General features: G+C 40.0%; 1 protein-coding gene across 1 annotated transcript in view; it reads left to right on the top strand.

The window, feature by feature from the left end:
- The window catches only part of LOC112397789 (ubiquitin-conjugating enzyme E2 E2), a 342,257-nt gene that overhangs the window by 283,584 nt on the left and 33,331 nt on the right, over nt 1–25,342 (top strand). The window contains exon 4 of the mRNA XM_024742056.1: nt 10,247–10,394. Coding sequence (XP_024597824.1) covers nt 10,247–10,394 — 148 coding nt within the window. The remainder of the gene's footprint in view (nt 1–10,246; nt 10,395–25,342) is intronic.

Consider the following 25,342-nt stretch of genomic DNA (forward strand, 5'->3'; position numbering starts at 1 on the left):
TGGTATTTATGCACCCTCTGGCACTTTCGAAGGACGTCTCGTGTGTGTCATGTAGCACTCACTGAGATTGTGGGCATTCAGCCAGCTCTATAATTGCTGTTAATTTACTGTATCATTAACAGAATTAGTCATTGTTTCATTTTAGACTGTTAAAATATAGTTTACTTCTAGACTGTTGTGGGCTATATGAAAAACCAAATTGCCCCTTCCAGCTAGTGATGATGAATACTTTGTATCGTGGTGTATGGATGCTGAATTATTAATCTCTTAAAATAAATAACTGCCGCTTCGTATGTCTACAAACATGAAATTGATTACTTCTTTTCCAGAGGATAAAGGAGGTCTGTATATTACTTCCGTTTTACCCATAGCAAATCTGTAAATAGGCTGCATCTCATAGAATTGCCTCAGGTAATGTGAGTCCTGTAAAAAATGTAAACAAAATACAAAAGAGGGCATTCTCCTCATGTTTATGTTCATGTCACTGTCTTTAATTGAACAGCAGCTGTCATACGGTTGGTCATCTGTTACAAACTTTACATGGACCCCGTTAAGTATCTCAGCTGTTATGCTTCGTAATGAATTGTCGTTATGTAGAGACACTTTTGCAGTTTTAAAGCAGAAATGAATCATGTTGTCTTCCAAGTGTAGGTTCGGGTCAACATCGCCCCCACATGATGGTTTGAGGTTCAGTGTCCCCAGGAACAGCAGCCTGTGGGATTTAGGCTAGACAGCAAGAGGACTTCCCACCAGCAGGCTGCTGGAAAGCCCGCGGGGACTGAGAAGACACCGGCACAGCCCTCAGCGTGGTGCCTGGCACACTCAGCGCCCCGACGGGACACAGCTTTTCCCCGAAGAGGATCTCCTTAGGCTTGGCCACGTTCTTCCCATCAAAGAGTTGGGGACTACCAGTGGACAGCAACACATGCTTTAATTGACATTAAAAAGCATACGGTAGCACATCAAGAAAAAAAAGAGGTGGGAGGTGATGCCTCTTAAGGGAGTATTCAACTCAGAGAGCTTTGGGGTCTGCTTTTGATGGACCCTCAGGCGTTGGTTGAGTATCTACTGTGTGTATGTGCTCGGTGAATGAAAACAGTGGGAACGTTTAAGTGATACTTTGGGCATACATTTCTGTTTAGACACCAGATCATCTTCATTTCCCCCTCAACTGTTTGGGATTCAGCAGTTTGGGAATCCATATATGACTATATGACTGGAAAAATTTGTCCAAGCCATGAAAACCCATTTGTAGAAAATTCAAACAGTCGGAATTTTAAGAAATTTCTTAATTGTTTGAAAGTACTGTATTTCTCTTTTCAGTGATCTTTAAAAGGCTGTTAAAATCCGAGTCTTCAAACGGTAAAGTTGTACTCCTAGGAATGTCCTGCTCCTAGAGCATTGTTAAATTTCTGTATTTTCCTTTTTTTTTTTAACTGATTTGAGGGAGGAAACTTGTATATGCATGCCAAACAAGAATTGACTGAGCTGATCTCAGGCTACTGTGTCTTTAGCAGATAGTATCCTGTTCAAAATAAAATAATTGAGACACTAAATATGAGATTTTTCCTTTAGACTTCTAAAAAAATTTTTTTACAGTAGTAAAAGTCACATAATATAAAACATACTGTTTTAACCATATTTAACTGTGCAGTTCAGTGGCACTAAGTACATTCACATTGTACATTCACAACTCTCACCATCATCCATCTCCTGAATCTTTCACCTCCCTAAACTGAAACTCCATCGCCATTAAATAAAGGTTTGACTCTAAGTCAACTCTTCCTAAGCGGTGACTTTATTGCTTTACATTTTGGCACGTATAATACAATCTGCGCTCACACTAGTGTTGTCCCTGAAACCCACGAAGAAGCAAATGCAAAACACTCCACCATCCAAGGCACATGGGATTTCTACAGAAAAATAAATAATGTACACGGAGGATGAACTCACACTCAACAGTTACAATCCACACTCTGATCCAATCCTGCCGTAAAGGAGAATCTGCTGGAGACCATTACTGAAACCTGAGACAGTGGAACGAGTCAAAAGAGACAAGATAATTGTTTAAGGAGTACAAGACGGAAAAGAAAGCACAGTGAAGGAACAAGTCACTGATAAAAAAGAACACACAAATGTGAAAAACCAAATTGCGCCTCATTCACTATGGGTATGTTCCTGAAGCATTCTACACAAATTGAGCTTTTATAAGAAGGGGTCTAATGATTGGCCCTTAAGTCATTGCCAGCATCGTGCCTTGCAGGAGGTAGGAGTCATCCATTGCTGTGTGGTTAGAAATTGGGAATTGAATACGGTGTCCCAACTCCCAATAGATTTGCTGCTCAGGATGGGGGAAAGTTCCTAGTTGCATCTTTTTCTACATCTATACTTGCAAGGAACTGAGAAAGACCTTTTTAAACTTCAGTGTCTATGGTATAAAGTGTTTTTATTTTTAATCATTTAAATTGTGCTTGAAGCTTTTACAGCGTAGCTCTGGCCCACAGCCAAATGGAGCGTGCTCTGTGGTCTCAGTCACAGCAGGGCGGGGATCATGTTCACACATCGTGGTTTCTAGGTGATGTTTCATTTTCATTCCCTTACTGCCCGTTATTCAAGGTGAAATCTACTTCCAGTTTTTTGGTTTTTTGTTTTAGTTCAGGGAGGGTTTTTGTTTTGTTTTACTGATGTGTATTTCTTAGTGTGTCTTTACGATTTGTGGTTCCCCTCCCTTAGGATGGATTTTTCCAGTTTTTATTTTGCCACTAATACTTTAAAATTATCTTAGGATGTGCTCATTGTTGGGACAGTGCTCTTAAGTCGGTTTTAAGAAAAGAGCACTTGAGATCGCTAGGAGGGTGGTAGGACTAACATTTTTAAATGTGCACTAATAACTGTTCAGATAAAGAGTTTCATAGTGAGTCTGTGGCCAAGATCCACTTGAATGATGGTAACCCTGCTATTTTGGGACCTTTGTTACATGATTCACTGATTTATGGCACAGGGGCTCCAAATATTTCCTCTCTGGGTCTCCATGGAAAGTCTTTTTAAGAGAAATGTATTTCTCACTGATCTCATACTTCCTCAGTAAAATCGCAGTGCCATTTATCTCCTGATCAAAACATTTTTTTGAAAAATGGAAGCTATGTTAAAAATAGAGGTTATTACTGAAATCTTATTTGAATTGATTATTTTTACTGTCCTTATCAGCTTTCCGGCGTTGAGGTGTTTATTTGCTTTACGACATTTTTCTAAATTATGTGTAGACTCCGTTGGACAGAAATACTTTCTTAAAATATTTTCTTCTCTATCTCTATTCGTACCCTACATGACCTCTCTCCCCGTCCAGAGCAGCTTTCTGTCTGTGGATAGCATGTTATCTCTGCTCTAGAGCAGGGGCATGGGAGAAAGGAAGCATGTTTAAAGTTCAGGTGACGGGGAATTATTGCATGAACCCGTGCATCCTGCAATGATCTTGTAGACCTAGGAGAGGTGAAGGAGGGAGAGGGGATTCACACTGCTCCAGCTCCTGCTGGGGGCCAGGCCTGGTGTTAAGAGTCACCTTGTAGTACAGTCATCACAGCCCCTATGGGGATAGCTGTTGTTTCCCCATTTTTGCACATGAGGAAACTGAATCCCAGAGATGCTACGTTGATCTGTCCAAAGTCAGGATTCCAGCCCAAGTCCAGCTACTCCCCAAACCATATATTCTTTCTACAGTACAGCTCCTGGATCTTGGTACTAGAATGGGCCTTAGAAATCATCTAGTTTAAGTCTCTCACTTTGTCAGGAACTAGAGGCTCAGAGTAGCAAGCAACTTACGCGAGATCATTCACTACCTAGTAGCATTCTTCTGTGCTGTAGTCAACACAAAGAATCTTATTACCTGTTTCTAAAATTATTTTTGTAATAAGCCCCAGTCTCATCTTTATTTTTTTGTTTGACTTCAGATCCTGTTTTTTTAATGTACAGTTTTTAAAGGTTACACTCCATTTACAGTTATTACATATGTTGGCTATGTTCCCCGTGTTGTACAGTACATCCTTGTAGCCTATCTTACACCCAAAATAGTTTGTACCTCCCCCTCCCCTGCCCCAAGTTGCCTCTCCCCACTGGTAACCACTAGTTTGTTCTCTATAGAGGTGATTCTGTGAAGGATGGAAGTAACAGAGCTTTTAAGGTACCTTTTTCAGATAAAGGAAGGAGGCAACTGGAAACTATATATACAAACATGTGTTTTTTTTCCTGTAGCTGCTGTACCAAATTAACTCAAACTTTGTGGCTTAAAACAAGTGCAGTTTCTTTCTTACAGTTCTGCAAGTCAGAAAACTAAAATTAGGGTGTCAGCAGGGCTGCATTCGCTCTGGAGGTTTCAGGGGGAATCTGTTTCCTTGCATTTTCCAGCTTCTAGAGACCAACGGCATCCCTTAGCTGATCCCTTAGGCCTCTTCCCTCACATCACTCCGACGCCTTCCTTCTGTCATCACATCCCCTACTGATCTTCCTGCCTCCCTCTTATAAAGCTGTTTTGATTATATCAAGCCCACCAGACAATCCAGGGCAATCCCCCCTTCTCAAGGTAACTTAATCACACATGCAAAGTCCCTTGTAAAGTAGCATATTCACAGGTTCCAGGGGTTAGTACAGGGACATCTTTGGGGGGATAGGGCTTTATTCTGTCCAACACACACACTCACACACACACATACACGCGTGGACACACACACATATGCCTGTGTGGGTATTTATGTATCACACATAAATTAAGACCCCTCTCATCCAGAATTATCTGGTAATTAGCCGTTCTGGATAAATTAGTTTTCTGTATCACTATATGCAAATCATGTTTTAAAACTTTCTTAGTATATGGAAAGTGTCTGAAATGTGCTGTCTTCCTGTCTTTAAAAACGGGATCCTCAGTGTAATTTTCCCTCTCCTTGAGGAATTGAGGGCTACCGTTGTAAAACATCAATATTGAGCTGAGCTTCAAATACAGCGGTAAATGCAAGGGCAGGAACAACCCTGTGATAATTTTGGGAGGACTAGAAGATCTGCAAGGCCATAAAAAACACTGACTTGGCTTGGCGTGAGGTTACGGCTGTCGCCGTGAATGGGGTTTGGAAGAACCTTTGCCCACAGTTTGTTCACGATTTTCGTGGATTTGAGAAGGTGAATGAGGAGGTCGTCAGCAGCGTAGTGACCCTCAGCGAGAAGCCGGAGCCAGATCTGCAAGGGGACGACTTCATGGAACTCCTTACCGTGCAACACGAGGGGCTTACTAATGCAGACCTGATGGAATTGGGGGCCCAGAGAAAGGACGAAGAGAGACAAGAAGAGAAAGAAGTGACTGAAGAACCGAAGGGATTCACGACGCAGGAAATGGCAGGGGATTTTCTTTATCTGAGGCGGCGCTGTTAGTTTTTGAGGCACAGGACCTGAACGTAGAACGGTACACGAAGGCTGCAGCAGCCGCTCAGAATGCAACCCAGTGCTACCGTGTCATCTATGACGAGAAAAAAAGAGCTACTACCCAGACATCACTGGGTCGATTTTTCAAGAGGATGGATGGAATTGAATCCAGCAAGGAACCAGATCCTGCGCCATCAGCGTCAGGCGTGAGTGACACTGCAGCTGGCCCTCCGTCCCCTATTGCTGAGGATCCTTCAGCTCTGCCATCTCCCACCTTCCCTCCCTCCTCCAGTCAGTAACTCTTCCTGCTGTTCCCTCGATGCCAGCCCTTGTGTGCCAGCTGTTGTACTGCACTACGCACTTTGCAAGGTACCGTACTGTAAGATTAAAAATGTTTTCTTTATTTTTTGTGTTTTATGTATTATTTGTTTGAAAAGTATTACAGCCTATTACAGTACAGTACTATGTAGCCAATTGTGTTAGTGGGGTACCTAAGCTAACTTTATTGGATCTCCCAACACATTCCGTTTGTATGTAAGGGACTTACTGTCATTAGAAATTGGCAGAAAACATACACATCCTCTCTCATGGAAGAGAGTATCCAGATAACAATTAATCACATGAAAAAGTGTTCAACATCATTAGCAGCTAAGGAAATGCAAATTAAAGCCTCAAATGAGGTACCACTGAACCCTAGCGGAATGACTAAAATAAAGCTTGTTGATAGCACTAAACGCCGGCGAGGACGCAGAGAGACTGGATCACTCCGCTGGCGAGCATGTAAAATGGTACACCTGCTCCAGAAAGAAGTCTGGCAGTGTCTTATAAAGCTACATATGAGCTCACCGTACATCCCAACAATTGCACTCTTGGACATTTGTCCCAGAGAAATAAAAACTTACGTTCACACAAACACAGAGAAACGTTCATACCAGCTTGATTTGTCATAACTAAAAACGGGAAGCAATCCGTTGTCCTTCAGTGGGTAAATGGTTAAACAAACTGGTGCATCCATATCGCGGATTACTACTCAGCGAAGTCTTGATACATGCAACGACTTAGATGGATCACAAGAGTATTGGGCAGAGTGAAAAACATCCAGTTTCAAAAAGTTACATCCTGTATGATTTCAATTATATAGCCTTCTTGAAATGACAGAATTCTAGAGAGAGGAACAGAGTTGTGTTTGTTGGGAGTTCAGAAGTGGGGGGAGGACTGTGGCTAGTGAAGGGTCTCACAAAGGATGTTTGTGATGGACTGTTCTGTGTCTTGACAGCAGTGGTGCGCACACAAATCTACCCGTGATACAATTGCATAGGAACACGTATATCCATCAGTGCATGTAAAACTGGTGATGTACGGGAAGGTCAGGGGACTGTGTCGGTATCACTCTCCTGTGATATTGGGGGAAAGTGGGGGAAGGATGTAGGTGATCTGTCTGTATTCTTTCCTACAACGGCATGTGAATCTGTACTTAGCTCAGAATTAAAAGTTTTTTAAAAAAACAAAAGAACAGGCATTGAGGCTGAACGGGAGAGCATGGACTTTTGGATCAACAAGATTGTGTTCAAATTCCAGCTCCACCACTTACCAGCTGTGGGACCATGAGCCAGTTCTTAACCTCTCTGTGCTTCAGTTTCTTCATTTTTTTTTTACCACAATAAGTTTAGTGAACATTCATTATCTCATATAGATCCAAAGTTAAAGAAATAGGGGAAAATAATTTTATTTAAAAAATGTATTTTTATTTTCATAAACCCTTAGGATTTGCTCTCTGAACCACTTTCATACATAACGAACAGCAGTGTTAATTATATTTACCATGTTGTACATTATGTCCCTAGTGCTTATGTATCTTACTGGGAGTGTGTGTCTTTTTTTTTTTTTTTTTTAATTTTTTTTGGCTGCCTTGGGTCTTCGTTGCTGCGTGCTGGCTTTCTCTAGTTGTGGCGAGTGGGGGCTACTCTTCGTTGCGGTGCGCGGGCTTCTCATTGCGGCGGCTTCTCTTGTTGCAGAGCATGGGCTCTAGGCGCATGGGCTTCAGTAGTTGTGGCACGCGGCCTCAGTAGTTGTGGCACGTGGGCTCAGTAGTTGTGGCTTGCGGGCTCTAGCGCGCAGGCTCAGTAGTTGTGGCGCATGGGCTTAGTTGCTCCGCGGCAATGTGGGATCTTCCCAGACCAGGGCTTGAACGCGTGTCCCCTGCATTGGCAGGCGAATTCTTAACCACTGTGCAACCAGGGAAGTCCCTGGAAGTGTGTATCTTTTGACTGCCTTCATCCAGTTCCCCCTCTGCCCACAAATCTGATCCTTTTTCTGTGAGTTTGTTTTTGAAGTATGGTTGACCTACAACACTGTCTTAGTTCCTAATACACAACATAGTGATTCAGTATTTCTGTACATTTCAAAATGATCACCACAATCAGTGTAGTTACAATATGTCACCATACAAAGGATATTACATTATTATTGACTGTATTCCCCACACTCTACATTTCATACCTGTGACTCATTTATCTTGTAATTGCAAGTTTATCATGTACCTTTAATCTCCTTCACCAATTTCTCTCCTCTCCCCACCAACCTCCCTTCTGGCAACCACCTGTTTGTTCTCTGTATCTGTGACTGCTTCTGATAAGTTTGTTCATTTGTTTTGTTTTTTAGATTCCACATATAAGTGAAATCATACAGTATTTATCTTCCTCTGTCTGATTTATTTCACTTAGCATAATACCCTCTAGGTCCATCCATATTGTTGCAAATGGCAAGATTTCATTCGTTTTTATGGCTGAGTAATATTCCAGTGTGTGTGTGTGTATACTACATCTTTATTCATTCATTTATCGATGAACACTTACGTTGCTTCCATATCTTCTATTGTAAATAATACTGTCATGAGCATAGGAGTGCATATATCTTTTCAAATTAGTGTTTTCATCTTCTTCAGATAAATGCCCAGGACTGGAATTGCTGGATCATATCATAGGAATATAAATTGGTGCAGCAACAATGGAAAACAGCATGGAGATTCCTCAGTTTCTTTATTTAATAAAAATTTTTTTGTTTTATTGAGATATAATTGACATATAACATTGTATTAATTTTAGGTGTACAACACACTCATTTGATATATGTATATATTTTGAAATAAGTACCACAGTAAGTTTAGTTAGCATCTACTAACCTCACATACTTACAGCTTCTTTTTAAAGTGAATACAATAATAATACTTCCCTCCTTTACTCATTTTGGTGATTAACTGGCTCAGAGTAGTCTGAGCTAGGTTTTTCTCTTTTTTTACATTTTATTGGAGTGTAGTTGATTTACAGTAGTTGTGTTAGTTTCAGGTGTACAGCAAAGTGATTCAGTTATACACGTATATACATATATCCATTCTTTTCCCATATAGGTTATTACAGGGTATTGAGTAGAGTTCCCTGTTCTATACAGTAGGAGTTTGAGATTAACATACACACATTACCGTATAAAATAGGTAACCAACAAGGATCTACTGTATAGCACAGGAAACTCTACTCAGATAGGTTTTAAAAATATAGTATTATAGACAAAAGCCACTCATCACGTACACTGGATCATAAAAGTATTTTGTCTTTTCATCTAGCACTTAAATAGCTAGGTACTCTCACTTCTCTGCAGAATTTTAATATCACAGGTATTCTCTATTTTATTAACTTCTGCCCATTCCTCTCTACTTTCATGGGATTTACTCTATTTTTTTTCCTTTGGGCACAACTCAGGAAACTTCTTCCTTTTTAATATATGCATTTGAAACTGTAGATTTCTCTTTCATTAACTGTTTTAGGCAAATCACAGATTATGGTATTGGCAACCCAACATTTTCACTGTCACTCAGTTATAAACATAGCTGATTTTTTTTCTTTGATCCAAGAATTATTTGAAAATGTATTTTTCAGTTTGCAAACGTATGAAGGGGGACCTTAATAGTCTTAAGCTTTCTTTGTGGCTTAGCATGTGATCAGTTTTTATAAATGTTTCTTATGTGCTTGGAAAAGAATAAGTATCTTTAGTTGTTGAGCATGGAATGTCATCTTCATTCAGTACCTTAATTTTGTTAATTTGGCTTTTCATATTTTCAGTATCCCACTCCTGGGCGTATATCTGGAGAAAACCATAATTTGAAAAGATACATGCACCCCAGTGTTCATTGCAGCACTGTTTGCGATAACCCAAACGTGGGAGCAATCTAAATGCCCATCGACGGAGGGATGGATAAAGAAGATGTGGTATATGTGTGTGTGTGTGTGTGAGTGTGTACACACACACACACACATATACAATGGAATATTACTCAGCCACAAAAAAGAATGAAATAATGCCATTTGCAGACACATGGATGGACCTAGAGATTAACATACTAAGTGAAGTAAGTCAGACAGAGAAAGACAAGTATCACGTGATATCACTCATATGTGGAATCTGATTTTTTAAATTGATACAAATGAACTTATTTACAAAACAGAAACAGACTCACAGATCTCAAAAACAAACCTATGGTTACCAAAGGGGAAATGTGGGCTGGGAGGGATAAATCAGAAGCTTGGGATTAACATACACACACTACTATATTTAAAATAGATAACCAACAAGGACCTCTACTGTATAGCACAAGGAACTCTACTCAATATTCTGTGATAACCTATATGGGTAAAGACTCTGGAAAAGAGTGAATATATGTTTATGTATAACTGACTCACTTAGCTGTACACCTGAAAGTAACACAACACTGTAAATCAACTATAATAAAATTTTATGAATAAATAAATAGTGTGTCTATTTATATCAACTTTACATTTTCTTCTAGGTTACCTTCCGAACCAGAATTTATCACTGTAATATTAACAGCCAAGGCGTGATCTGTCTGGACATCCTGAAAGACAACTGGAGTCCGGCCCTCACCATTTCTAAAGTTCTCCTGTCCATCTGCTCTCTTCTTACAGACTGCAATCCCGGTAAGAGACTTGTAATCCAGTGTAGAATTGGAGCTACTCAAGGCTTGAATGTCAGACCTTAGTAATTTGTTTACCACCACCAATACTACCACTAGCACTATTATTTTTATTCTTATTGATCTTAAATTTTCATAGTTTGTAACTGCTTTATTTTTCAATTCAGTCTGGTCATTGGTCTTTCGAAAACTTATTATTTGCCAAGAAGGAAAAAGCATAGTGTGATAAGCATGAATGAAAAATCATTTCAGATGGGTAAGTGCATTTAAAGAATGCGTTACAGGGGCTTCCCTGGTGGCACAGTGGTTGAGAGTCCGCCTGCCGATGCAGGGAACACAGGTTCGTGCCCCGGTCTGGGAAGATCCCACATGCCACGGAGCGGCTGCGCCCGTGAGCCATGGCCGCTGGGCCTGAGCTAATAATAAAAATTCAAATTGAATAGCTAGGTGTTTAATTAGGTGCCTACCAAAAGATGTTCATTTGGGAAACGTGGGCTATTAAAATCTGACAGCCACCAGGCAGCACCACACAGACGTCACCATTTTCGCATCTCAATAATCGTGCATCCTTACAAGCTATTAGGGCCAAAAAACTCCTGAACTAGGAAATACCCAAAAAGTCAACGAGGGGATACAGCTTCCCAGGAAACCTGAAAAGAGCCTATGGCCAAGCCCTTGAGGCTTGCTTGTATGCTTAATGCTGAAAATTCTTACTTCCTGTCTTCCTAGATGCACGATTACATGTCTTTGACCAGCTTCTTTTAACTAAAAGACTAACCAACTGCCAATTGTTTTACATATTTGGGTGTATTTTGGAAAATACAAAAATGCAAAGGTTTTTCATTGGGGTTTTCATTGATGTTCTCAATGAGAAATTCTTCATTGAGTAGTTAATTAATAGTCTTAATGTTTTTTGAGATTCCATCTACCATGTTCAGGAATGAACTCACTAGATAAGTGAAGTTTTAGACGAGAGAAATTGCAAATGGGAATCGAGGTCTCTCTTAGGGTCCCTGGCTGGTTAATAAAACGTGAAGAAATGAGCATCTTTTCCATTTTTGTATGTTTGTTGTTTTTCAGTAATAAAAATTTTTTTAGTGAAGGCATTTAAAAACAATCTAATTAAATTGTGATATATGTAGACTATATATAACAAATTAATGGTTTTAACACCAAAAAGAAAATATAGTTGTGCAAGATCATTATAAAATATTTTTTAAATTAACTCATACTTCATGCCAGATAGTGAAGCTCAATCATGATGTACTAATTTAAAACTAAATGACAAATACTTTGTTTTTTTAGTCTCACTGTTCCTATTTCAATCCTATTTATCTCTGTGACTGTATAACCTCATTTGGAGATCTTGTCTTAAAAAGGCTTTTTGTGTGTGTGATATTTCCTTTCGGAAATGTTGCAACATGGGGCTACATCTGCCTCCCCACTCTCCAAAAAATACTTCTTCTGGGGTTTGCTGAAATTTGGAGACGAGGGGTTTTTCTGTTTTTTAGAGAAAAAATTTATTTTGAGAGGTAAGTCACTTATTCAGGAAACTTTTGGTGTCAAGTTATCGTGCCGTACACCTTAAACTCACCGTGTTATATGTCGGTTATAGCTCCATAAAACTGGGGGGAAAAGAAAGAAAGCAAAAAAAAACTTCTGAGACTCTACTATTTATGAGGCACTTCTGAGCCTCACGCAAGATGAATAAGAAGTCTTCACTTCTCATACGTGGAATAAGGTGTCACTTCACACTTAGAGAAAACTTGGTGCTGAGAGGCAGTCCTTACCCCAGAGGGAACCACGTGAGCTGAAATGGACCCATCACCTCATTCTCTTCTCTATGGAGGTGACCCTGCACTCCACCAGAGCCTTCTCTCAGCAGTCAAGAAAGGTTTCTGTTCCGTAAGTTAGAGTTTTTTCTGTGTCTCAGAAAATTAGAAACACATTCTGCAAAAAAAATTAAAAATCACTCCTGGCTAAAGCAAAATCACATAAATAGGATAAATAGATTTTGAAAATTATGCTATGAATAGTAAGAAAAAAACCTAAAGGTAGTAATGTTCATTAAGTGTCACCAACTAGAGATAGCCTATCTGGTATAAGAATAGAATACTCTCTGTAAAATACATGGTAACAAACTAAGTGTTCATACTTTAACACACATAAAAAAGGTTTCTAATCGGCACATCATTTACAGGTACATTCACACTTCTGGGGTTTTAAACAAAGTTATCAAAAACAAGTCCAAAAAGCCCATTGTTTTGTTCAGTGGATTTATTTCACACTGTTTTCTGGTACACTTCCTTCTAGTCTCTGTTGATTTTTCTCCCTAGATTTATGTTAAACTTCAATCTAACCTATTTTCAAACAGTCACAAATGTAAGTTTGATAGACTACGAATAAAGATTTTCTTACACTGAATCTGCAGACCTATTTTAACACCAGAAATGCTGTCAACTCAGAAGTAGGCTTTGCATGAAGACACAGATTTAACCAACTTTATAAGGGCTCCCACTCTTGTTCCTACATGAACTGGGGGGTTTTTTTCATCTTTTTTCATATTTTTCTCATAATTTACATTTGTATCTTTCAAGAATTTTTGGTCCATTCAGAAACAGATGTTTTGTGTTTCAGTGTGGGGCTACACACCCTTTCTTGCATGGTATCGATAGTCAGCAGATGTAGATTTAAAAACCAGCTCCACTGTTTATTACTTGTGTGACCTTGTACCAGCCATTTAACTTTCCTCACCCTCCATTCGTTATATCAGACGGACATTATCCTCAGCTGTAGCTAAATCACAGGATTCCTGTGAGTTTAAAATGAGATGGTGTATGTGAAAGCCCTCTGTAAGCATAATGGATTGTTCTTGATGTTCTCTCTCAGAATATTTAGGACTCCAAATGGGCATCCATTTGATGTGATACGTACCCACTCAGCTGCATTTAACTGAGAGAAGATAGTATTAGATAATCTCTAACGAACACCACCTCCTCAGCATGGACCCTCTTGGAGTTTTTAATCTGGAAAAAAGCCTAGTCCTGAATTAGTAGTGCCGAGACTATATTATCTCTTGGGAAGGATTATCTGTCAGGTGGCAGATGTCCAACCGTTACCAGCCAGTTGACGGGTGCACCAGGGGTAACTGTTCTGTTCCCAGCAGGTCTGCTCTAGGCAGGTCTCCCTGTTCACACTTCCCAGGGGTGTTTATTGGGCCTGCCGTGACACACTGCCTAGTCAGGCATAGCTGGCTGCCAGAGTATGGCCGTGACACACTGCTGGGGGCAAAGGAGCAGCCAGAGGAGAGGAGGTTGATGGGCTCAGAAGGTCAGCACCAGCCTCCCAGATCCTCTGACTGTGGTCCTGCTTGGTGAACATGATTTAATCCATGAATTGCTGAAGTTTACAGCAGTAAACACATTTCCAACTTTCATGGCAGAGCTCCTGTTTGTAAACACTCTCTTCTCAAGCGTGTATAAAACTTAAGCTCTGTTCTACTTAATGTCATCTTTCAAAGTTTGTTTTTGCTGTTTTGTGGTTGCCTTTTCAAACTCTTAGCTGTTTTAGCATATCCTTTATATGAAATCTGTTGATTTATTATTTAAAATCTGCCTATATAACGGTCTTCAGGCCTATTAATAATGGGTATTTTCCCTCATACAAAATGAACTATCCTGAGAACACTGACAGTTATGAGATAAAATAAGGTCAACGGTTTTCCTGTCCCAAATGGTTTATTCACAGAGTAATGTCCAGAAATATTACTAATTTTTTTTCATAAAGCTACGTAACATCTGGCATCATTAATCTCAGTTCTTTCTGCTCTGCTACTGTTGCTTTCTAAAGTGTTATGAACTTGTTTGATTCTTTTGTTGTGGTGGTGGTTCCCTAAGTGCTGAAATGGAAGATGTTGGCATTTCATAATATGGGGAAATTCTGAAAAGACAACTTGGTAGTTATAAACTTTTTTGTTCCACACTCTCAGTTCATTTGTACCTAAGCCTCTGTTTCTGTGGTGTTCTTAATAGAACCATTCAGACCTTTTTTTTTTTTGCTGCAAATCTCTACTGAGCTGCTAAGCTTTCCCGTTCATTCTGACTGTGACCATCAGGCTACTATCTCCTCTCTGCCTCAGCCTTCTGGTCTGTTAAATAGGCATAATGATAGTGCCTGCCTCAGGAGACATCATGAGATTCTTATGCTCTTGTGAACTGGTTTGATTCTAAATGTGATTCTGACACTGTATCATGCAAAAATTCCCCCCCCCCCACAAAACATATACCACTTAGGAGAAAATCGGAAATTGGAAAACCAAGTATTGGATATTGAGGAATGATTGCCAGAAATTTTTAGGCATAATAAAACAGCATTGTGATGCTGAATTTTTTATCTGGCCTCTCCTTTTAGAGATCCATACTGAGTGCTTTGCAAATACGCTCTGTGTATTTCATTCCCTGATAATCTGCCTCACACTCCAGGCTGCCTGTGGTGAGCCTGGCCAGCAGGGTCCCGCGTCCATAAACAGCCGAGAGGTCTTCGTCCACCACTTTTCAAGCAGGCAGAACGCCCCAGGCCAGGTCACTTGAACATGCTCTGAGCACACCCACAATCGTCACACTCCTCCCCTCCCCCCCCATCATCTGCCAAATGAAATCAAGGATGGTTACTCCCAGTCTCAGATTTATGCAGATCTTTATTAAAACAACAAGTGGAGCTAAGAATGGCAGCTAATTAACCCTCCGCCTTACACAGCGATTAAGCCAAGGGTGCACGCAGCTGCAGCTTCCCTGGTGAGAGTTCTGTTCTTCCCAGATGCAGCAAACAGAGGGAGGAATCTGCTCCCCGGGACCCTTTGATAGGGTTCAGGTGGCCTCCTCCTTCCCCAGCATCACAGCCCTCAGCTCCAGATCTCTTATGGCCTGTTTTTAAACAATTAATACAGTCCTTATCCACCAGTTGTCTCAGATACATTAACCTTGATTGTTACCAATTGCGTGTCTCTGCCCTGGTTATGATTCCGTAGTCAATTGTGTTACTATTAAATATTAAACTTTTTGATAGTGACTGCTGAGGGGTGGGGACCATAAAATAGGATTAATTATTTCAACACAGATGTATTTCTGTGGATTATTTACACTAAGCTTGTGCGCTCTTAGGCTGATGCAAGGTACACAAATGGAATTGAAGAGAATTCCACGGCTTACAACAGCAGCGCAAACCTTGCTTCCGCATACCCCATTCTACTCCTACACTTGAGAACTGGCAGAGAACAATTTATTTCACTGAAGTTTAGGGAAAGCTGTAAAAGTGATAAGCCTACCTGTTTTCAAAGCAGGCTATCTTAACGGGAATGCAGGAAAAAAAATTGATTTTTCTAGGACATTACAGATGGATACGTAGACATCAGATATCTTTTGATACCTATGACTTTTTTTTTAAAGTGAGAAACTTATAATGTAGAAATACACGGTACCACATACAGCTAACTTCAGGCTGTTTTCCTTGTTTGTGAAGAATTGGCTTCTCTTCTAGAATATTACATGTTGAATTCCAAAAGCCATTCCGATCAGTACTTCCAAATATAGATGTAAATAAACTATAATTTGTAGTCATTTATCTTCCCTGACGCCTTATACAAGAAAGAGAAAGCTGTAGTTATATGTGGTTAATTAAACTACATGGTATTTTAAATACCAGGAGTTAAATGGGGACCAAAAAAATGTATAAAGGGCTTTGGGTTCTGGCTCAGAGTTCGCTGTAGACTCCTGGGGTCACTGCCCCGTCTTGCCCCATCGGTGCCCATAAGCTTACTCAGATCAATTTGGAAATATGCTGTCTAGGGTGTGGAGGTTCTAGAAGAACTGAGGCTTCATTGAGAAGGATGAATAAAACCAGGGAATGTGCATCATTAAAGAAAACGACGTTTCAGTTTTGCGAATGAAAGAAGTTTCACAGAAATTATTCTATACCATCATAAATTAGGTTAAAAAAAACCCAGAAAATAGAAATTCTGAGATATTCACCTTGACCTATATACTTATAATTGTGACTCTTGAATGCTATTAAAAGGATTGTCTCCCTACTTTGTCACTCTGTAAAAAGAAACCCTTTATAGTTATCTTACAAGGTATACTGGCGTATAATAATGAAACTGAAAGATCCAGTTGTAACATTTTGTCAAAGGATGATTTTCTAGGAAATGTAGAATGATAAAGGAAACTTAAAATTACCTGATCATGGGTTCAGACTTTGGATTGCCATGTAGTGAAACAAGGGAAAAGGATTCCTCTTTGAGACAAAGAGTTGCCAGGTAATGATTGGGGGCTTTAGTGTGTAGGTGAGAGACAGAGGTGCAGGTGTCCTAATCAGCCTTTGGTGTTTCTATTGATGCTTCATGTAGGCAAGTCTTTTTTTTTTTTTTTTTCTGGCCGTAGACATAAAATAAACTTTATTTTTAGAGCAGTTTTAGTTTTACTGCAAAATCGAATAGCAAGTACAAAGTGTTTTCATATACACACACCCACAGCCTCCTCCGCTGTCAGCATCCTGCACCAGAGTGTACATTTGTTACAGTCAATGGACCTGCATATAGGGTTATCCCTCAGTGTGCGTAGATTACGTTAGAGCTCACTTCTGGTGTTGTACACTCTACAGGTTATGTCAAATGCATGATGATATGTACTGTTACAGCACCACATAGAATAGCTTCACCGCCCTAAGAATCCTCCATGCGCCACCTGGTCATCCCTTTCTCATCCCTAACCCCCAGCAACCACTGATCTTTTTCCTGTGTCCATAGTTTTGCCTTTTCCAGAAGGTCATATGTTGGAATCATACAGTATTTACCTTTTCAGATTGGCTTCTTTCAATTAGTAATATGCATTTAAGGTGGCTCCATGTCTTCTCATGGCTTGATGGTGCATTTCTTTTTAGCTCTGAAAAATATTCCATTGTGCGGTTGTAGCACACTTTATCCATTCACCTACTAAAGGACACCTGGGCTCTCTGTTATTTTCCATGGATCTATTTATCTATTCTTTCACAGTGCCACACTGTTTTGATTACTGTAGCTTTATAGTAAATTTTGAAGTTGGAAAGTGTCCGTCCTGTGACTTTGCTCTTTTTCTTTAATATTGTGTTGGCTATTCTGGGTCTTTTGACTCTCCATATACTTTAGATTCAGTTTGTCAATATCCACAAAATATTGATAACTTGCTGGGATTTTGGTTGGGATTGTGTTGAATCTATAGGTCAAGTTGTGAAGAACTAGCATCTCGACACATTGTCTTTCTATCCGTAACACAAATAGCTCCATTTATTTAGTTCCTTTTTGATATCTTTAATCCGAGTTTTGTAGTTTTCCTCGTGTAGATCTTGTACACATTTTGTTAGATTCATACCTAAGTATTTCCTTTTATCGGGTGCTAATGTAAATGATACTGTGTTTTTAATTACAAATTCCACTTGTTCATTACTGGAATATAGGAAAGTAATTGACTTTTGTACATCAACTTTGTGCCCAGTAGCATTGTTATAAATACTTATTATTTCTAGGAGAATTTTTTTGTCTCTCAGATTTTCTACCTAGACAGTCATGTCATCTGTGAAAAAATACAGTTTTATTTCTTCCTTCCTAATCCGCATACTGTTTTTTTCATTTTCTTCTTTCCTTCTTCTTAGTTAGGACTCCCAGTGTAATGTTGAAAAGGAATAATGAGAGGGGACATTTTTGCCTCTTTCCTGACCTTGGTGAGAAAATGAAAACTTCCTCACCATTAAGTATGATGATTGCTGTAGTTCTTTTGTAGATTCTTAAAATCAAGTTGAGGAAGTTTCCCTCTATCTCTAGTTTGCTGAGGGTTTTTTTCATGAATGGGTGTTGGATTTTGTCAGATGTTTTTTCTGCATCTATTGATATAATCACATGATTTTTCTTTGTTAGCCTGTTGATGTGATGGTTTTACATTAACTCATTTTGTAATATTGAACCAGTCTTACATACCTGGGATGATTCCCACTTGGTGGTGATGTATACTTCTTCTTATATATATTGTTGCTAATACTTTGTTGAGGATTTTTGCATCAATGTTTATGAGAGATATTGGTCCGTAGTTTCCTTTTCTTTTAACGTCCTTGTCTGGTTTTAGTATTAGGGTAATGCTGGCCTCAGAATGAGTTAGGAAGTATTCCCTCTGCTTCTATTTTCTGGAGGAGATTGTAGAGAATCGTTATAATTTCTTCCTTAAATATTTGGTTAGAATTCATCAGTAGACCCATATGGGCCCGGTGCTTTGTGTTTTGGAAGGTCATTAATTACTGGTTCAATTTCTTTAACAGGTATAGGCTGTAGGCAAGTCTTTATCCAACATAACCTTCACCTTGCTATCTTTCCTGAACAGCCAATGTGTCTAGGTTAAAAAGAACATTAGCTGCTTATTATTTTTTTGATAGATCATTGTCCAGAAATGCTGACCTCCAAAAGCTTTGTTGCTTTCATAGTTAAATATATCTCCTTCGTAGGTTTGGTTCTTTTAAAGATGGTAAAAACTAGACTTTACCATATTTGTTGATATATGGGATGAGATGCACTTAAAACTTGCCCATAAAATTTCACCTTCATAACTTAACTTAAGAAAAGGGCCATTGGGGAAATTGCTCCCAGTGGGAAATATGAAAATACAGCCTTGGATTTATCATCCAACTGTTTTTTTTCTGCCTTCCATTTCCTTACCTCTGACCTAGGGAATAGCTGTGACCAGGGAAGAGCTGTGCTCTGGCGTTCCTAAAGCAGGAAGATGAATCCCGGGGTCACAACTGCAATTCCGCTCTCTTTTTACCCATTATGGAGTTGTCCACTCATCCTTTGTAAGGATTCTGATTGGTGTGTCCCACGACAGCGTGTACAGTAAAAATCTCTCCATTTCAGTATAGTTAAGAAAAGGTCAGCCTGATTAGTTATTTTTTAATGAATTGTAGGACATTTTAAATGAGTGAAGACCGAATACTTTTAAGCACATATACGGAACATTAGTAAAATGTTTAGACTGGATGCCCTGTCTAAGCAGATGTAGACTCTGCTTTACCAAGGAAAGGGGTGAAAGTGGGTTTTTCACATTCAGAAAAATACAAAAAATGGTTATAATGAACCCTAATATATCCTTCACCTAATACAGATTCAAAACTTACTTTTATTTAGGGTTGAGGTATTATTACAGGTTAGCAAGTACTCTTTTAGACAGGCTAACTAGTCTCAGATAATATTGCTCTCCACCATTCATTTTCACGGCAACCCTTTTTAAAAGGGATGAAACAGTCAATTTCAGAACGGGTTGTTGCCTCACAATTATTAATATTCGTTACTGAAGGGTGCAGTGTGTGTTGCTGTGGACAGTAGGCCACTGAGTGAAGTCTTATTTTTTTAAGGAGAAATGACGATAACCTATTTAAGTAACACGTTTGAAATCGTTACCATGCACTGTAGTGTTTTAATATGGAAACTTTAGAATTCTGAAACATAATAAAACACCTCTAATTGTCCAGAAATGTACTTGTGTGGACAAAACACTGGATGATTAACAGTTTGCCTTTTTAATTTGGATATTTGAGATCGTATTGTCTGGGGAGAAATATCATAATTATGGGAATTTGAAGAGTTAAGGTAGCCCTACCAATGTCTGGCACCCCTAACAGAGCAGCAGTCATCTTTACTTTTCCTTATTTTCTAACTCAGCCTTCCATTCAAAATTGGGCCTGGGAAGGGGCTGTCAGTAACAGCATGTGCAATAATTCTTATATTAAAAAGAAGGTGCTTCTAAAATGTCAGACTAATTATTCCTACCCAACAGCAATAACTTCTTGCTCTTTTTCTTCTCTTTCTGTTTGTCCTTTAAGAGAACCTGGAGCCTCACGCTTATTATGGGTGTTGAATTTCTGGTTGTGTCATGTTGGTGAAGAATCCCGTACTAAGCAGTACAGGACTTCCTTTAAACCACAGGCATATGTCTTTCCACGACAGGTGTGTTCCTGGGAAGAAATTATAAATCAAAATATTTTTGGTGTATTTGAAGAACGTTTCTGCTTCAGAGTAGCCTATGGAGGAGCGAAATGAAGACTTTTAAACTTGAGTAATGAACGCCCCCATTTGTTTTTGCTTAAAAATGCAAGAGTTTTTTCCCCCTAATTCAGCACTGCCTTTCCTTTGAGGGCATTTCCCCAGACTAGTCATATTGTTTGTGATATTCAGGTGCCTAGGCCAGCTGACAGAAGCCTGCCAGCCGTGTGCCCAGTGGGCAAGCATGTAGGTAGGACCTTTTGGGAGGACTTCACATCAGTGAAGAGCTTCATGGCCACACCTTACCCCGGCGACTGACTCTTTTGTGCAGACTGGCTCCTGCGATGGAAACATGTTCATCCACAGTCTAATTCAAATACATAAGGGAAATTAGGATAAATGGAGACATAGAGGACATGTCTTTACAGTATATTGAGCTTCGGATGCCAGCGTTAGGTTTTTAGAAGAAAAACTCTAGAAAAGATCACTCAGCTACAGTGCATGAATAAATAACCCTGCTTCAACTCGGGCAATGACACATAAGAGTACCAGCCACCCCTGGTCCTCTGTAGAAGGGTGCATTTACCTGAGGAATGCTTGCGGTTTTTATCTAGGCAAGGGTCACATAGGGCTGGTGTATAGTAACTTCAGCCTTATCCGGAATAGTTTTGAGCCTGCAGAGAACGCATGCTTTCAATGGAGTTACATTCCAAATACTGTGGAGAGGGAATTCCCTGGCAGACTGTGGTTAGGACGCCGAGCTTCCGCCGCAGGGGGCCCAGGGTCAGTCCCTGATCGGGGCACTAAAATTCCTCAAGCCACGTGGCGTAGCCAAAAACAAAACAAAAACAAACCAACACGAATACTGTGGGGAGCTTAGAGTTGGGGTTCATCACATCTGAGCTCAAAATAGCCTGTGTCTAGTTCGGTAAAAGTTTTTAAGTGAAAGATTACTGTTTGTGGGAGGGTTTTGTTTGCTTGTTTGTTTAATTCTCTGGAAAAGTGATTTCAAGTTGCACTTATTCTAACCAGGCAAAGGAGCCTTTGATTTACATGCAAGAGTTGCGTTTGGGGAACTCATTTCTAGCCATGGGTATATTCATAGTGGAAGAGGGTATCTAAGGTGAAAAAAAAGGGGGCTATAGATGCGTGTACTCCTTGATTATGTATCTGTAGTGGCTTTTTCTTTTTTCGAGTGGAAATATCTTTAGTGTATTTTCTTGTAAAAATAATGCATGCTTCTTAATTTTTTCTTAAATCAAATGTCCTTTAAAGGTAAGTATTTAATTTTCTTTTGAGGCTCTTTGCTCTGCAAACTCCAATTCAGTGGGACTCAGCAAAGTATATTTGTCAGTTAAATTTGTCTCATTATAATATGGTGTAGATTTAGACTCACTGACCTCAACTTTTTAGCCCTGGCTTTGACCCACTTCTGCTTAGCATTCCCTGTGCATATTTTCTTATCCCTTAATTAATATAAATCTAGACATGGATTAGCTGTTGCTACACATTTTGTTATAAAGTCATCTATTGCTGTCCCTGCAATAATAACCTGTAATTTATTGGTTTGGAAGTTGATCTCATTAAAAAGTAGCTGTATGTATTAACTCGTGATGGAAATTCTCTTCGATCTACTTTTTAGAAAATGTCACTTGAGGGTTTTCCTTGTTAGAAATCAGCAGTGATCTATTTTTTCTTTAGAGAAACACAGAGGAAATGATGGGGTGGTCTGAATCAGTAAGTATCCATTTCTACACTCTCCCCAAACTGAAGTCTTCCTCCACTAAAATCAGTTAATGAATGTATTTCTTAGTGTCAGAATTTAGTAAATTGTCTGCTTTTGAGGTGTTTTTCTCCCCATAAATTGTCTTCAAATCTTTAACATCTGATGGTCTTTTGGGAATTGGGTAAAGCTGTTGAAATATCTGTTCTGTCCTTGTCAGTGAAAGGCTCTGAAAACACAAATAAGAAATTAAAAAGTGAAGCAGACCCTCAGCATAAACAAACACCATCTTTACTCGCATGGAAATGTGTCTTTTACTCAGAACTCCTTAGCCAAAGAAGGATTTAAAGACTATCTTTCCTTTACTTGAGTAATTTCTGAAGAGTCGAGAACATTTAGGCTAGATCTTAATTAACTTTTTCTTTATTTCTTAAATGAAGGTCATTTAAAGATAAAGATTACAGTGGTGGAAAAAGGGCTCATTCATTCTCCTGAATCTGGAGTAAAGCAAGATTTGTTTTAAATGATGGGGAAGGAATTATGCAAGACCTGTATATTTTAGGTCAAAGGTCTTTCCTATTCCCCTAGATGACCTCTCCCAGTGGGTTTTTGTTTCGTTTTGTTTTTTACAGTTTAGAACCAGTACTAAGTTTCTCACTCTTGAAAATGAGCCGCCCTTCCTTCTGTACTCCCGTCTTTTTTTACTTTGGTCATGAGGTTACCGCACAGCACCGATTGCATGCTCAGTCACCATCACTCCATTAACCCTTATAATGAATATGCATACTAATTATACGTGCTGCTTTTCTGTACCTCTGTCCATGTTCTTTATTATGACTTACTCTGTTTCTGTTGTAATCATTTTGTTGAGCATAAGTATTGATGTTTTATTGCAAATCATTTGACTCTCTTTGGGCAGAGTAAGGCATATATAAGAGATTAAAGTTCTGCTGTGGTAGGTTCACGGGGAACATTGAGATTAAAGTTCTGCTCTGGTAGGTTCCAAGGGGAACAACCCAGCACTCGCTGTTTGGCTTTATTGAGAGCTTCAATCAGGAGAAACGTAACTGCGTCAGGCTCTGCTAAGTGGTTTCGTTCCAACAACGAGAGGTATTTTTTTCTGTCTGTGGTCTCTGGGTCTCCACACACATAGAAAGGTACCCGCTCTTAATTCCAGGCAAGGATTTGCCCCAGGTGTCTTTTCTATCACTTAGAATATGTAGAAATGATGAGATGATTACGGAGCTGGGAATAGTCTGTGTAATTCTCTTAGATCTTCACTATATGCCACTCTTTTCGTTTTTGGCTGCACCTCGCAGCCTGTGGGATCTCGGCTCCCTGACCAGGGATTATACCCGCGCCCCCTGCATTGGAAGGCGAAGTCTTAACCACGGGACCGCCGGGGAAGTCCCTGAGTTATGGGGTGGTGTTGTTGTTGTTTTTCTCTATATGCCACTTTTGAAACTCCAAGTGCTATTTCTTGGTTGGTTAATTTCTTTTGCAATTCAGACTTCTCTCCCCATTCAGTCGGTATCTGTAGTGTCGTGGTTTGTTAATACTTGGTGGTGGTCGATGGGATCATTCTAACATTTACTGTCAGAAACACCTATACCTGGTTTACGAATGACATAGCATGGATTTTACCTACTGTAAATTTTATAAGCGGATACATGTTTAAAATGTGATAACAGCGTGAAACACCCTCCAGGATGTTGACCGTCCCCCCACCCCTGCCTCCCCCACTCGGAAGGACCCCTCAGCCCAGAGGCCTTGGGCCCCTGATAGGTTTTCTCTCGGCCCAAGTCCCCGTGCGGCTGTCACATTCCCCGTTCAGGTGACCCTTCCGGGAGGACGACCTCTGAGATCACTGACACCACCCTGGCACACCAGGGAGGCCCCTCTGTGATCACACCGGCTGTTAAAGAGTCTTTACGCACGGAGGACTTGTTGATGAAGCAGCTCTGTGAGCAGGCTGGAGGGAAGAGTGATGCTCTTGAGGGAGAGCCCTAGACTCCCTCCTCCTGCAAACAGAAGCAGCCAGTGTCCGGTGAGCCACACTCCCACAGCGGCCTGTTCATCACCGCCTTCGGAAGAGCGCCCCCTTCAGGGATCCTAGCAGAAAAAGCGGTCGGGGAGGAGAACGGACCTCATCAGAGGTCGTCCAAAAAGTGGTACAACCCAGATCACCTTTTGAAAGAGACGGATGCTGGAGCTTCACAAATGCTTTCTGACTCACCTTTGACCCGCCCTCATTAGCCCAGGGGCTCTGCTGCACTTTACTTCCTGGGCTTCGTGATATAAAAACAGAGCACCTCTGCACAAACCCCGCCTGGGCCCCAGGCTCTGATTTGACTCCTCTCTCAAGCGTGAAGGGCCCCCCTATCCTCCGAAGCAGTCACTGAGCTGGATGCAGGGCAAAGGGAAGGGGACCAGTACATACTTATCTCTTTAGGACGGAGCTTTGTGGTGGGTGTCTCCTTGGTGATTCCTTCCCCTTTCTGCCTTTTCCTACTAGGCGGTCTCTTCTCTCTTACATGTATTTCCGGCCTCTTGGTTTTTCTGCTGATTCTTCTCTTTTTCTTTTCTTTTTTAATCCCTGTTGGTCACCTGCTGCCCTCCCTCTTTTTCTTTAATTGAAGTAGAGTACATTTACAGTGTTAGTTTCAGGTATACAACATAATGATTCAATATTTTTATAACTTATCCTTCATTTAAAATTATTACACAATATTGGCTATATTCCCCATGCCAGACAGTATATCCTTGTAGCTTGTCTATTTTATACATAGTCATTTGTATCTCTTAACCCCTTCCCTTTTCTTGCCCCTCCCCCGTCCCTCTCCCCACTGGTAACCACTAGTTCGTTCTGCGTATCTGTGAGGCTGTTTCTGTTCTATTATATTCGTTCGTTTTTTTCTTTTTTAGATTCCACATGTAAGTGAAAACATACAGTATTTGTCTTTCTCGGTCTGACTGACTTCACTAACTATATAGTATTCTCTAGGTCCGTACATGTTGCTGCAAATGGCAGAATTTCACTCTTTTCTATGGCTGAGTAAGGCTTCATCGTATACATATACCACACCTTCTTTATCCATTCATCTGTTGATGGACACTTAGGTTGCTTCCCTATCTTGGCTATTGTGAATACGCTCTTATAAACATTGGGGTGCAT

Source organism: Neophocaena asiaeorientalis, unplaced genomic scaffold (assembly GCF_003031525.2).
Source record: "Neophocaena asiaeorientalis asiaeorientalis breed wild unplaced genomic scaffold, Neophocaena_asiaeorientalis_V1.1 scaffold154, whole genome shotgun sequence".
Taxonomy (NCBI): domain Eukaryota; kingdom Metazoa; phylum Chordata; class Mammalia; order Artiodactyla; family Phocoenidae; genus Neophocaena; species Neophocaena asiaeorientalis.